General features: G+C 33.4%; 1 protein-coding gene across 9 annotated transcripts; it reads left to right on the forward strand.

Annotated features, from left to right (window-relative positions):
- The first annotated feature begins 4,857 nt into the window (after positions 1-4,857).
- LOC140812008 (uncharacterized) lies at positions 4,858-10,528 on the forward strand. Of its 9 annotated transcripts, none has more exons than XM_073170168.1 (9): positions 4,907-4,969; positions 5,678-5,776; positions 5,866-6,585; positions 6,935-7,123; positions 7,768-7,859; positions 8,908-8,967; positions 9,064-9,133; positions 9,553-9,756; positions 10,006-10,528. In XM_073170168.1, exons 2-9 carry the CDS (start codon positions 5,690-5,692, stop codon positions 10,390-10,392), a joined length of 1,809 nt encoding a protein of 602 aa, XP_073026269.1. In that variant the 5' UTR covers positions 4,907-4,969; positions 5,678-5,689; the 3' UTR covers positions 10,393-10,528. The 9 variants fall into 9 exon arrangements, with proteins under 9 accessions (XP_073026272.1, XP_073026277.1, XP_073026269.1 ...); XM_073170169.1 differs by lacking the exon at positions 4,907-4,969 and adding an exon at positions 5,171-5,529; XM_073170171.1 differs by having other exon boundaries at positions 4,858-4,969; positions 5,747-6,585.
- Positions 10,529-12,578: the final 2,050 nt, after the last annotated feature.

A 12,578-nucleotide genomic window follows, 5' to 3' on the forward strand; every position in this document is an offset into this window, starting at 1 on the left:
CTTTCAATTTTATCCTTTTGTGATATCAATATTGATGCGATAAAAAAAAAAAATCACACCCAATAAATATATTGAACCGATTATCATGAACCAGTCTCTTCAATAAGCCGAATCAAACTTACTCCAAAAATATAATTGGGTATCAATGAAAATAGGTGAGACGACTCCGCCTGGAGGCGAAGCTGCTCCGACGCTCAAGTCAGTATAGTGTTTGAAAAAAAAAATACAAGGCTAATATAAATAATTGTACATGAAAGCGTACTTTGATTAGAGTTAGGAGCCCTTTATTTATAGATGTAGAGTCTTAAATGATATGAAATTTTGTAATATATGGCAACTAGATTAGTGCATATCCATGAAATACTTTGTAATATCTCTAAAATATAATTGATAATATGATAGAATTCATATAATCAAATATTATTGCACTTTTGTTTTTATTTATATATAAAAGAATCCTCATCATCGGATGAATCTTCTCTCCTCAACCGTAACTTTTATCCTTCAACCCTTGCCGCCTCTTTGACCGTCGATTATGATCGCACCGGTAATCGAAAAATTAAAGTAAATATATATTTGGAAATCCCATGATGAGATCTATCATACTACTTTTGCTAGGTAAAATTGTGACTCCTGAAAACCTGTCGGAAAACTCACCGCCCTCTTCGCCGGAGAACGTAGGAAAAAATCAGGTTTTGGTCGTTTAAGGTTCTGCCTAGCTACGGGAAGCAAGATTTCACAAAGTTTCGACCATTTTCCGACCGGTAAAATCGCTTTCAGCTAGCTCCGACGTGATTCCGACCTAGTGCCGCCGCAAGCTACGGTTTCCGACCACCGTGTTCCTTGTTAGCGGTGTTAAAACTCGATTTATAGTCACTGTTGTTGGGATTACAAGCTGCATCGGTGCGGATTGTTATCTATGTGAATTTAATTCAATTTCGACTCAAATATTATATCAATATTGATTAATTATTGAGTTATTGTTGTAGGTTCTGGAATTGTTCGGGTTGGAGATATAATTTGGTGAACTTAGAATTTATCGCAGTCGCTTGAATTTAGCGTCATTTAAAGCTAAAAAATATTTTTCGATGATTAAAATAGAAATGATTGATTTTAGACAATTTAATCGAATATTGGAATTCTAGGAATTTAAAATGCTTACATAGTTAAAATTGGATTTTTAGTGAATTTTTTAAATGATTGTGGAATTTTTATACGATTATAAGACCATTTAAATTAATATTCAGGTGATTTGTATGAATACGTTTCCAGGACTTTCTTGAGGATTTAAGATACTGGTAAATTAGTTGAGGTACGTAGAAATCAGTTATTTTCACGATATCTGACAGAAGCATCTGATGATCATGTGTATCATTTATTTGCTATTTGTTGATTTATGTGATATTATATGTTGACTCGCATATTATCAGTTGGTAATTTATATGCAAATAAAATAAAATATTTCTTTTGTTCACACACATTTTATTTTAGTTAGACACATTAATACCACTGAACATATCATATTGAGCATATCTGTTATTGAGATCCAGTTATATTTCGGTTGAGATCTGTTATATATATGATATGATATGGTGTCATGGAGATCTTTGGCTACATTGATTCGATCCGGCTTACGTAGTTGCTGGCTTCGAGGTTGGGCCATATCTCAGGCACGGTCCGCTGATTCGTTGACGAGCTCGAGCATATATGTATGATTGTTGATATCGATCATTTGACTCCTGATATCCTGATATCTTGCACCTATTCATGCATTGCATCATTACATTTTTATCATATATCGTGGTTTCTTGATGTCTCGTACTGGGGTTTCTGACCCCCGAGAGGGGGTTGTCGTGTCTTTTGTCTATGGACATGACGGGTGGTACATTTGGTTCGACCTCAGGTGCTCGAGAGGAAGTCTCAGAAAGTACCAGAGCTCCTTGAGAGTAGACTCGGTTGTATTTAGGTATTGCGTGGAATTGTTCTCCCGGATACTATATGTATATATTTGAAGGATTGTTTTATGTTATTATCGAGCATTGTCGGCTCTATGATATTTTGGTTTGTATATGTCATGATTGTGTCTGGCGGCACATGTTTATGTTGTATTTATTGAGGGCATATGAACGCAAATTTTTAACTCACTTTTTCGTTGTTTACTGATTAATCAGGATTGCATGTTAATAAATCGTGATTAGGATAACGGGCCCTCACATGATACCATTTTAAGATTGTGACATAAACCTAAGTCAACTTCAAAAATTATATCAATTAGGTGAAGATTGTTCAAATTAATATATGTAACTCTTAAGAACTTAATTTAGTCGATACGAGATATTTAACAATTTTGTCTTCATTTTGTTTGAATGTGAACTCAAAAAAATAATTAAATTATGTTCAAGTGGTTTAATTACAATTGGATCATGGGTAAATCTAAAGTGGGGATGCCAACACGAAAATCGTTATTTCATGTTCAAATTTTATGTGATATTTATTGATATTCGGAAAATAATAGCTCCGATCCTACGTCACCTTTTCTTATTTTGTCGGAAGGATTTCATAGAAGATTTTGATTGATATAACTCATTGTACAAACTCATTTCGATTTAGGACTTATCATTTGCCTAATCGAAACCCCTACCACATTTTGGATTATAAGCTGCAACCTCACAATCTGCATAATATTTAACGTTTCTTATGGCAAGACTACAAATTCAATGTTTAATACCTTTGTGTAAAGACTAGCACCCAACTATTCTTTGAAGTTTAACTTTCATATATATATGTGAGTGATTGTATTTGAAGATTTAATCCACCACAGTGTATATATCTTAAATGTATCCTCCATTTTTTTTGGGGGTTTGCTCTCATTTCAACTAGTTTTATATAATTAATTTGTCCTTCTTTTGAATCTCCGTCAAAAGCTTATGCTTGATCTTCAAAATTTTTATTCATGGTCTCCAAGAGTTATATGAATGTTTGAAACAAAAATATGATCGCTCAGAATGGTTATGTCCATACATAAGAGAATGAATTTTCCAGGCATTTATGCTTATCTTGGATATGTCAGATATTGTATGATTTATGACATTAAAATAGTCATATTCGCGTTGTTGGCCATTTTTTGAGACTACGCTGGTTTGGCATGGATGATATGACTAAGCTGGTTGATCAGCTTGATCTATGTTTAGCTTGGTTTGATCTGGTCTGATTTTGTTTGTTCAACTTGGTCTGATCTAATATGTTCACTTTGGTTTGATCTGGTCTAATTCGAGCTGATATTTTCTTTTGATTATAATTATTGATTCGTTGATTTCTAGGCATCTTGATGAATGTATAAGTTACAACCCTTTCTCTTATCATTCCATAGAATTAAGAATCATTCAAGTCCAGTTTGTATGGGAGAGATATCTTCGAAATACTAGATCGAATACAAGTTATAACTGGTTCTTCATTTAGTATAGAACAAACAATTTTATTGCGAATTCTCCTGCTTAATCTATGATTCAAGCTTCGACTTGTGAAAATTACTTGTAAATCATTGTCTTATATTCATAACGCGTAACTGAATCATAACATTTCTATTACTGAGTTGAAAGATATGACCAAAATATCATAAAATCTCATTTCAAGTTGGTTGTTGTTTCCACTTTGTCTAGCTCAATATTGCAACTACTATTTCGCCAAGATAACATCCAAGTCAAGCTGATCAGAACTATGAATTCTATAAATTTGAGTTTCATGTTCATCCTTTTTGGTTGTTAGTCATTTGCATTACCGAGCTATAAGACATCATCGAAATACTTCAGCTCATCAGAATTTTAGCTTGACTAAATTTGAGTTTCAGCTTCCAACTTGACATCTAGCTACTACATTTGCGTAAATATGTTATAAACACAATAACAAGTTTTGTTATCATCAAAACCAAGAATATTATTATTTAATGACCCAACATACTGTTATATATATTATTCATACTTCTATACTATACTATAATGCGAGAACATCTTATACTAACCGAACGAAGTCATTGAGTAATTGTAAGTTTGCCTAAACCACCATCCATCTTATCAACAATTCTTTATCTTTATCTATGTTTTTGAATTTTTAAAGGTTCATATCATCTCTAATATAAAAAACTAAAGTTGGTCTCTAGTGAGACCATCTCACGAGTATATATCTATGAAACAGATCTCCGACACGATCAAACTTAGAAAAGTAAATTTTTTTTACATAAAAATAACATTTTTTTATGAGTTGAGTTGAGTTGGAAACTCGTATCATAAAATTGATCCGTGAGATATTATCACAAATTTTTTTTTTGTGAAAAACTAATATAAATATATTTTACGACTTTTATGTTTTAATATTATCTGAAGTTCATAAAAATATTATTTAACATAAAAAAATTGTGTGTACGTGCACATTTATTTATTATTATTCATCAAGTTTAATCATGATAGAGACAATTTGGTGTCATGGTATATTTTGACTTTTTATTTATTTTTTGTTAATTTTTTAATTCATCATTTTAAAATTGAGGTTTAGCTCCTCTATATTTTTTTTTATATATTATTATTTCAAATGACATTTTAGTTTCTAATTAATTTTTATTATTATGATAAAATATCATCTAAATATTAATAATTTAAAATTGAAAAAAATATCTTTAAATTGAAATTATTTTACAAATTTTTCCGATAGAAAAGTGCAAGGAGTATTAATTAGCCTCTCGTGAGTACCAAATCTTTTAATTATTCCCGAATCAAACGTGTCATCTTGTCGTAAACTCTCCTAGATCGTTCTGTCTCCATTTATTATAACATAGGGGCCCAAACTACATTATTTTTTATTATTATTGCAGATTGTTTCGGAAGCACAGCGAAAAAAGGTCACGTTGACGGCATATTGGATTTGAGGCTGATAATTTACGCGAGGTGGATTACTCCCGTCTTTTCAAGTGGCTCTGGTAATTTCCTTTAATCTCTTCTTTTACCATCTGAATTTCGTGCAATTTGGCGAGAACTGATGAAAGACGTCCCACGGCGTCATTTTACCCGTTTATAATTTTTGATTCGATGACGATTTTCTCTTCCTTTTTTTTTTTTATTATAATATCACTCCGTGAATTTCAGTTACATGCAAATATGCAGTTGACATTGTTGTAAGTTGATAAGATATGATTTTTGAGCTTAGTATTTTGTCAGACTAGGCCAGCCTTCAAATGAGGGATTTGAAAAATGGATTTTACTTTTTAACTCATTTTTGACATAATATTGGGCATGAAACATATTTAAAGTTTTTTTTTTTCTCTTCCATTAAGGTAACAGTATATAACAATGAGGGAAGAACGAGGAGTTGAAATTTTTGTTTATAGATGATCTATGATGAGTTTTTTGACGGTGATGGCACTGTTTGATTAGTTACGATTTTCGAGCACTCTAATAGGAACCTGGAGAAATTAATAGTTGACATCAGGATATTCAAAATTTCTGGACCTCTTTGGGCTCAATTAAGGATAAATATACGGTAAAACTCTTGAGGTGGGCTTTTGTCCGAACGATATAGTGTCTGCTAGCAACGTTAAAATGCTTTCTTATTATGCTTCACTTATTTATTGTTCTGATTCTATTTTATGGGGTATTTAACTGCTCAATCCATGCACTCTCTGTAGCAGAAACTTGAACTGATGACCCATGAATCCAAACTAAAAAACAGGTGTTTTTTTCTCCACTTGATGCTCCAGGGATTCAACACGCATTTCTCATTCATAGAGGTTTTACAAACAGATGTGCACTTACCTCCTTTCTCTTATTAATTGCACCGTGGCATCATTAGCCTGAAACATTTTGCAACCTGTGCTAGCATTCATCCGTTTTGGTTTATATACCAAACAACATGAGTGGGAAAGGTGAGGACTTGTCTTTCCTTAATAATGGAACAATGAAGCTTGAAATCCATAGAGGCCGCTGCAATAAGGATGCCATTCCAGGGAGTCAACTTTGGACAGACGGACTTATTTGTGCTTTTGAATTCATCCGAGGCCATAAAAAATCAGTTTCAAAAGGCCAGCCATCTTATCAAACCAATTATGTTAGTCTCAAGAACCAAACTCCCCCTGATGGAGGTTCCATGCCAGTGTCTCAAAAGGAGAGTGGGAACAATTTGCTGAAGTCTGGCCCCTTTATGAAATTGGGTAATCATTCAGCTCGCTCTTTGAACATGGATAGCCAGAACTCTCAGTTAGAAAGCTTCCGTTCTCCTGAAAAACATGGAGGGAATCATTGGGCTCCAATTGGGTGGTCTAGAATTTCCGAACTTGTCCAAACTGTGAAAGTTGATGTAGACTGGTCGACTCAGGAGTTTGACACAGTGGATGATGAGGATGATCTAACGGTTGCTGAATTAGTTGCTCCTTACTGGGAAAGCCCTGCTGGGCCTAGATGGTGGTGTCATCTTGCTGCGGGTCATCCTTATGTGGATGCATGGCTTAACAATGCTCATTGGCTGCATCCTGCCATTAGTACTGCTCTGAGAGACGAAAGTAAATTGATCAGCGAACGGATGAAACACCTCTTGTATGAGGTAAATTTCCTGTCTACTCTATTCAATTTTCTTGTCCAAGTCTCTTGCAATCATTTTACGAGGTTCTATGTGGTTACTACCAAATTGTTTCCTAATCTGGACTTTCAGTTACTTATCGCAAGACCTATAATTAAAACAGAATGGTCTATGATTAGAATATGTCAAATGTTGTAATTATTATCATTTTCTTCAAATAACTAGTCTTTGCATTAGATGGAAACTGTTGTTTGCGCTTCAAAAATTGTGAATATATTGAGCTCTAATAATAAATAAAAGAGAACTAAAGCTTTTAATCAATATCTGGCACTTGGTATTGGCTCAACTTTTTCTATGTCATTTTTGCCTGCAGGTCCCAGTAAGGGTTGCCGGAGGTTTACTGTTTGAGCTTCTGGGGCAATCTGCTGGTGATCCTTTTGTTGAAGAAGATGATATCCCTGTTGTTATCCGTTCATGGCAAGCTCAGAACTTCTTTTTAACTGTTCTACACGTGAAAGGATCTGCTTCAAGAATTAATGTTTTAGGCGTTGTGGAAGTCCAGGTTCATTTGTAATGAATATGTCTCTTTGTTATCTCACATATTTTCTTTTTAATCTTCAACTGTTTGTTTAGGATAATTATTTTGGTTCAGTAGTTTTTTTATGGGTGCACATGCAATTGTATTTTGTAATGCAGCCAATTCTGAAAACTAGCTATGTTTTTACTTTATTGGTGTTTTTGCAAAATATTCTCATTTCCAGGGGTCACAAACATATACGCTATTGTATGATTCATTCATTTTTTTTCAACACACTTTCCCATCCCCTATACAATTATTATTTTTATTTTAACTTTTCATCACTCCCCCAAAAAAATTTCAAATGCTAGATTTGTAGAGTTTAAAAGACACTTAGTATAAATATACTCATTCCAAGAATATGATCAAACATGTATTACATTTAGCAATTCAACTTTTAAAAATAAATTTCCAGAAACAAGAAATACTGAGAAAATAATTGAATCTTACCTAATATTTTCTGGCAGGGGCAATGGACCATGGATTTTCTGACTTAAAAAAATTGAGTTCCGATGTTTGTTTTCTGCCTTCCAATTAAGAATTTATGCATGTGATGCATCTGGTAATCATTTGTTGTGCTTTATTTTGCATGAGTTTTGTTAACATCAGTTGTATTCTCTCCATTCTAGGAGCTTCTTCTTGGTGGTGGTTACAGTGCCCCAAGAACAGTACATGAGATTATAGCACAATTAGTTTGCCGCTTGGCACGGTGGGATGATAGGTGAGGCCTCGAGTTTGATATTGTAACAGTGCAACCAACTTTTTTATCACAGTTAAATATGTCTAAATGTTAAAATTATTGCTAGTAAAGTCACCTTGATGTAAACTTGGTACAAGTTCTTGTAAATAGTTAAACCTCGTCACTTTCTATGCTCAATTGCAGTTGAGCGATAGCTATCATCTGCTTGATGCCACCACCTAAGTTTGATTCATAATCATATATCCATTAATGTATACTTCTAGGAACGTCCGGTAACTGCTGTTGCCAATGGAAGCTTGGGCAATATCGATTATTTCCTTGATTCCGGAAATATTTCATTCAGTTAGTGAATATGTTAAGTTTATTTTCATATATTGTCATCTCTTTCGGCCACTCGAAAATTCCGTTGTTTAAACTTCCCAGAGTATACACAACAAATTGATTTGGTTTGTTGATATTTTGGTCGTTTCTTACTCTTTTAGGGCTTCCAAAGAAACTGCAATATGAAACAAAAGCATGCTATTGATACCATTTCTCACAGGACCTGATTGGAAAAATGAGTTACCAGATCAAGCCCTGCAAAACATCTTGATTTTGCCATAAAGTGTGGCCACACCTATATGGATTATATAATGTGATTTTCTTGTGACTAAAATGTTATAGTTGGTCTGAAGCTATTTGATTCACCAGATCACTGGAGCACCCTCTTCTTAGAGAAGCAAATTAATTGGGAGATGCAGAACCATGAGTAATAAGACAGAAACTTTATGTTGGTTAGATTGCATAAATTTCTGCATTAAATCCAATGGCAACAGGATTAATTTCAGGATATCCATATAAAAATATACACAAAATATGAGAATTATCATACAGACAGTTGAATTTGGTACATTGTCTATCTCGATTTTTGGTTTGAAATGTGATGCATTGATAGTGAATACATATGTAAAGGTTGTCATCTATAACATGGATAGCTTAAACAATTGCCATAGGCCCATAACCAATACCCAGATTGTATAAAATCAATTGGAGTCATGATGAATAATTTAATGATTTTTCTTACTTTAAGGTTATTTCGGAAATCCATTTTTGGCGTCGCTGATGAAATGGAATTGAAGTTCATGAACAGGTACCTTTATCAGCCTTGACCACTTTCCGTTCAGTGATATATCACGCTCGCTCATCTCTCTTTATCTCTGTCCCTACTCTGGAACTTTTTGAATAGGAGAAATCATGAAGATTTAAATCTTTTTGGCGTAATTCTCAACCAAGAAATAAGAAGGTTATCAAGACAGGTAAAGGTCCAGTTCTTTTTAAATGCATAATTGACTATTGATAATTAATAGAACTCCCAATTTTTTGAATTACACGAAATTTTGCAATTGCTTTGTGGACCTGTAGTTTTTTAGAACATAAACACATGAACTTTATTAGCTCTGAGCAGCATACACGATTATTCTTATTTTTAAAGTCAGAACAGCAAATCACTTTCTTTCACAGAAGGATGTGCCTCCCATTGCATCTTTTGTAGAAAACTCATTCAGGGACGAGTTCTGATTTTACTGACTCCAAATAATTGTGTGTGGAAATCAAGTCATTATTCTTGAAGTAATGCATAAAATGTTTGCTAGCGGTGCTTGCCTTGGTATGCTTCAGGTTTATGATTTTCTTCACATGTAATTCTTAAGTTTGAAATCCTGTCAGCACATTGCAGGTTATTAGAGTAAAATGGTCGCTCCATGCAAGGGAAGAGATTGTATTTGAACTTCTACAACATTTGAGGGGTAATCTAGCAAAAAGTCTGCTGGAAGGAACAAGAAAGAGTACTAGGGAAATGATTGAAGAGCAAGAAGCAGTCCGTGGCCGTTTGTTTACCATTCAAGATGTCATGCAGAGCACTGTTCGTGCATGGTTGCAGGTTTGTCGTACATCAGCTCTGTATGATGAGGCATCTGATTGCTCTTTGAATTGCTGTCGTTTATGTTTTGCAATGTAATCCAAGTTACAGGGTGGTGATAGTTTCCGGCAGCAGTGACCATTTAACTGTATATCACAAAATATTATTAGTCATTCCACAGTAACTTTTGTGCTTGGGCATGTTGATTTTTGTCCTTTTTTTTATGGAAAAAATGGTGAACTTACACCTAAATGTAATCATCTGATTCAGGATAAAAGCCTTACGGTCACTCATAATTTAGCTGTCTTTGGAGGCTGTGGGCTTGTTCTTTCCATAATCACCGGGCTGTTTGGAATCAACGTGGATGGGATCCCTGGCGCAGAAAAGACACCCTATGCATTTGCTTTATTTTCTTCTATTCTATTCTTCATAGGCATAGTGCTAATTGCAGTCGGGTTGATCTACCTTGGGTTGAAAAAACCAGTGAAGGATGACCAGGTTAAAGTGATGAAAATGGAGTTGGATGAGTTAGTGAAGATGTTCCAGCACGAGGCAGAGAGTCATGCCCAGGTCCATAAGCCTGTCTCCCGTCATAATTTGCCACCAACTGCTGGAGATAGGTTCTCAGATGATGCGGACTATGTTCTTATAAGTTAAGATTAAGACATGACGCATCAAATGAACGCACCTCTTCTTTAATTCTTGCATATTCCTGTTTATACATATATATAACATTTAGTATATATATATATTGCACTGATCTTTTGATACAATGCATCGCTGCTTGGATGAAGTTTATTTTTTCTTGGATAACCGATATCTGCTGCATTAATCAACCACCTTCACATGAAGCCAAATCATTAGATTTCTCTGCATGCTCTTTTTTTTTTTCCCTCGGTTGATCCTCTATTTTCGAAATTAGATTGAATTCAAATCATATGAAATCGAACCGTCATATCGAAAAATGAATTTCCAACAAATCTTTCTGGAGTGGGTCTGTGAGACCGTCTCACTGATCATAATCTGTGAGACGGGTCAACTTCTTCCATATTCACAATAAAAAGTAATACTCTTAGCATAAAAAATAATATTTTTTCATGGGTGACCCAAATAAGAGATCAGTCTCACAAATAGGGGTGAGCAAAATCTCGGTTAAACCGAAATAACCGACCGAACCGAGCCAATTCGGAAATTCGTTCGGTTATTTCGGAAATTCGGTTTTGAAAATTTAAAAAAATCGGTTAATTCGGTTCGGTTTCGGTTCTCGTTAAAAAAATCGGTTAACCGAATTAACCGAATAATAAATTAATTTTTTTAAAAAAATAGATTTATTATATAATTTATAATATTTTTAATGTTTTTATATTTAATTTTATTTTTTTAAAAAAATCGGTTAATTCGGTCACCGATTTTAATTCGGTTAATTTATGATCAGTTATTAAAATTAGTTCGGTCAGTTCATAAAATTCGGTTCGGTTATTGGCAATTCGGTTCGGTCGGTGACCGAACCGATCGAATGCACACCCCTACTCACAAATACGACATGTGAGACCGTCTCACACAAGTTTTTGTCATCTTTCTATATGCTCACAAGATTTAAAAAAATCAATCTATTATCTAAAAAAACAATACTTTTTAATATAGAAATCAACAAGTATTAATCATAAAGTAATTTAAATTTTAGAGATAATTAAGTTTACCTTCTCTTAAAGTTCATTATAACAAAAAAACTCGACTATATTTAAATATTATATATATTTATACTTCTCTATGATAACTTTTAACTTAGGTATGTTTGTATTTTTCTTACATTTAACCTCATGAAAATGTAAAATAAATACAAACCTAAGATTGTAAATTGTAAGATAAATACAAAGTGATGAAGTTATATATAATTTTAGAAGTTATTGGATTTATTTTTTACTTTTCATAAACTTGTAATGACTACATGTAATATTTAAATATAGTTGAATTGTTTTGTAATTATGACAAATCTCGGAGAGGCAGACACATTTATTCTAAATATTATAAGATTGCATTTGGTTGAATTTGAAATCAATAGATTTCGATTATATTTTATTGGTAATGATCCGGATCTCCATTTTACTGGGTGAGAGATTGACATATAGACCCAAGCAGTAGGTAAGATTCAATCCATATATCACCTTCTTTACAAGGTTGCTTAGTTGTCATTTTATTGTTCTAAAGGATAAGCTGATTTGTAATTGTCATTTTATTGTTCTAAAGGATAAGCTGATTTGTAACTTTAACGTGCGAATTGTCCAGCTTACTTGTATAGGTGGACTTACAGAGAATGATTTTGTACTTGCTGCATATATCAGCGGACTTAATCTTCACCACTTTCTGCGGATAACACCTACCAGTTGTGACAAAGCTTTCGTATGCAATGACTGCACTGAGAATGAGACTGCTTATAATTATAGGGGACCATGGAGGATTTTTTTGCTCTTTTCTTTCTAATTTATGAATTTATATCTTCTGGTTTGGTTTTTGTTGGGAATTGACTTCCATTCTTCAAGTTCTTGATTATTTGAAATTGGCTGCGTAGAATAACTAGTCTTGCGCATGCTTTATATCTTTGATATTTATTGTTATTTTGTCGTAAATGACTCAAAACCACTACGATGGTTTTTCTTTTATCTATCTATTCTTCTTCTTTTGTTGGTTTTGTTTAACTTATATCTATCTATTCTATATAGTATATAATACACTCTCAATTATTACTAGCTAAATGAAGAACTCTTTATCAAGAAATAATATGCACATATCCAATCATTAATAAGTTTTTGAGTTTAAGAAAATTTTCAGTTTTTGTAAATGAA

This window comes from Primulina eburnea, chromosome 14 (genome assembly GCF_022965805.1).
Source record: "Primulina eburnea isolate SZY01 chromosome 14, ASM2296580v1, whole genome shotgun sequence".
Lineage (NCBI taxonomy): Eukaryota > Viridiplantae > Streptophyta > Magnoliopsida > Lamiales > Gesneriaceae > Primulina > Primulina eburnea.

Excerpts from the sequence above, each read along its gene's own strand:
- LOC140812008 (XM_073170168.1), top strand. The coding sequence starts at position 5,690 with ATGACCCATGAATCCAAACTAAAAAACAGGTGTTTTTTTCTCCACTTG. Across the intron at positions 8,968-9,063 it reads GAATTGAAGTTCATGAACAG|GAGAAATCATGAAGATTTAA; the intron begins GTACCTTTATCA and ends CTTTTTGAATAG. Across the intron at positions 9,757-10,005 it reads CTGTTCGTGCATGGTTGCAG|GATAAAAGCCTTACGGTCAC; the intron begins GTTTGTCGTACA and ends CATCTGATTCAG.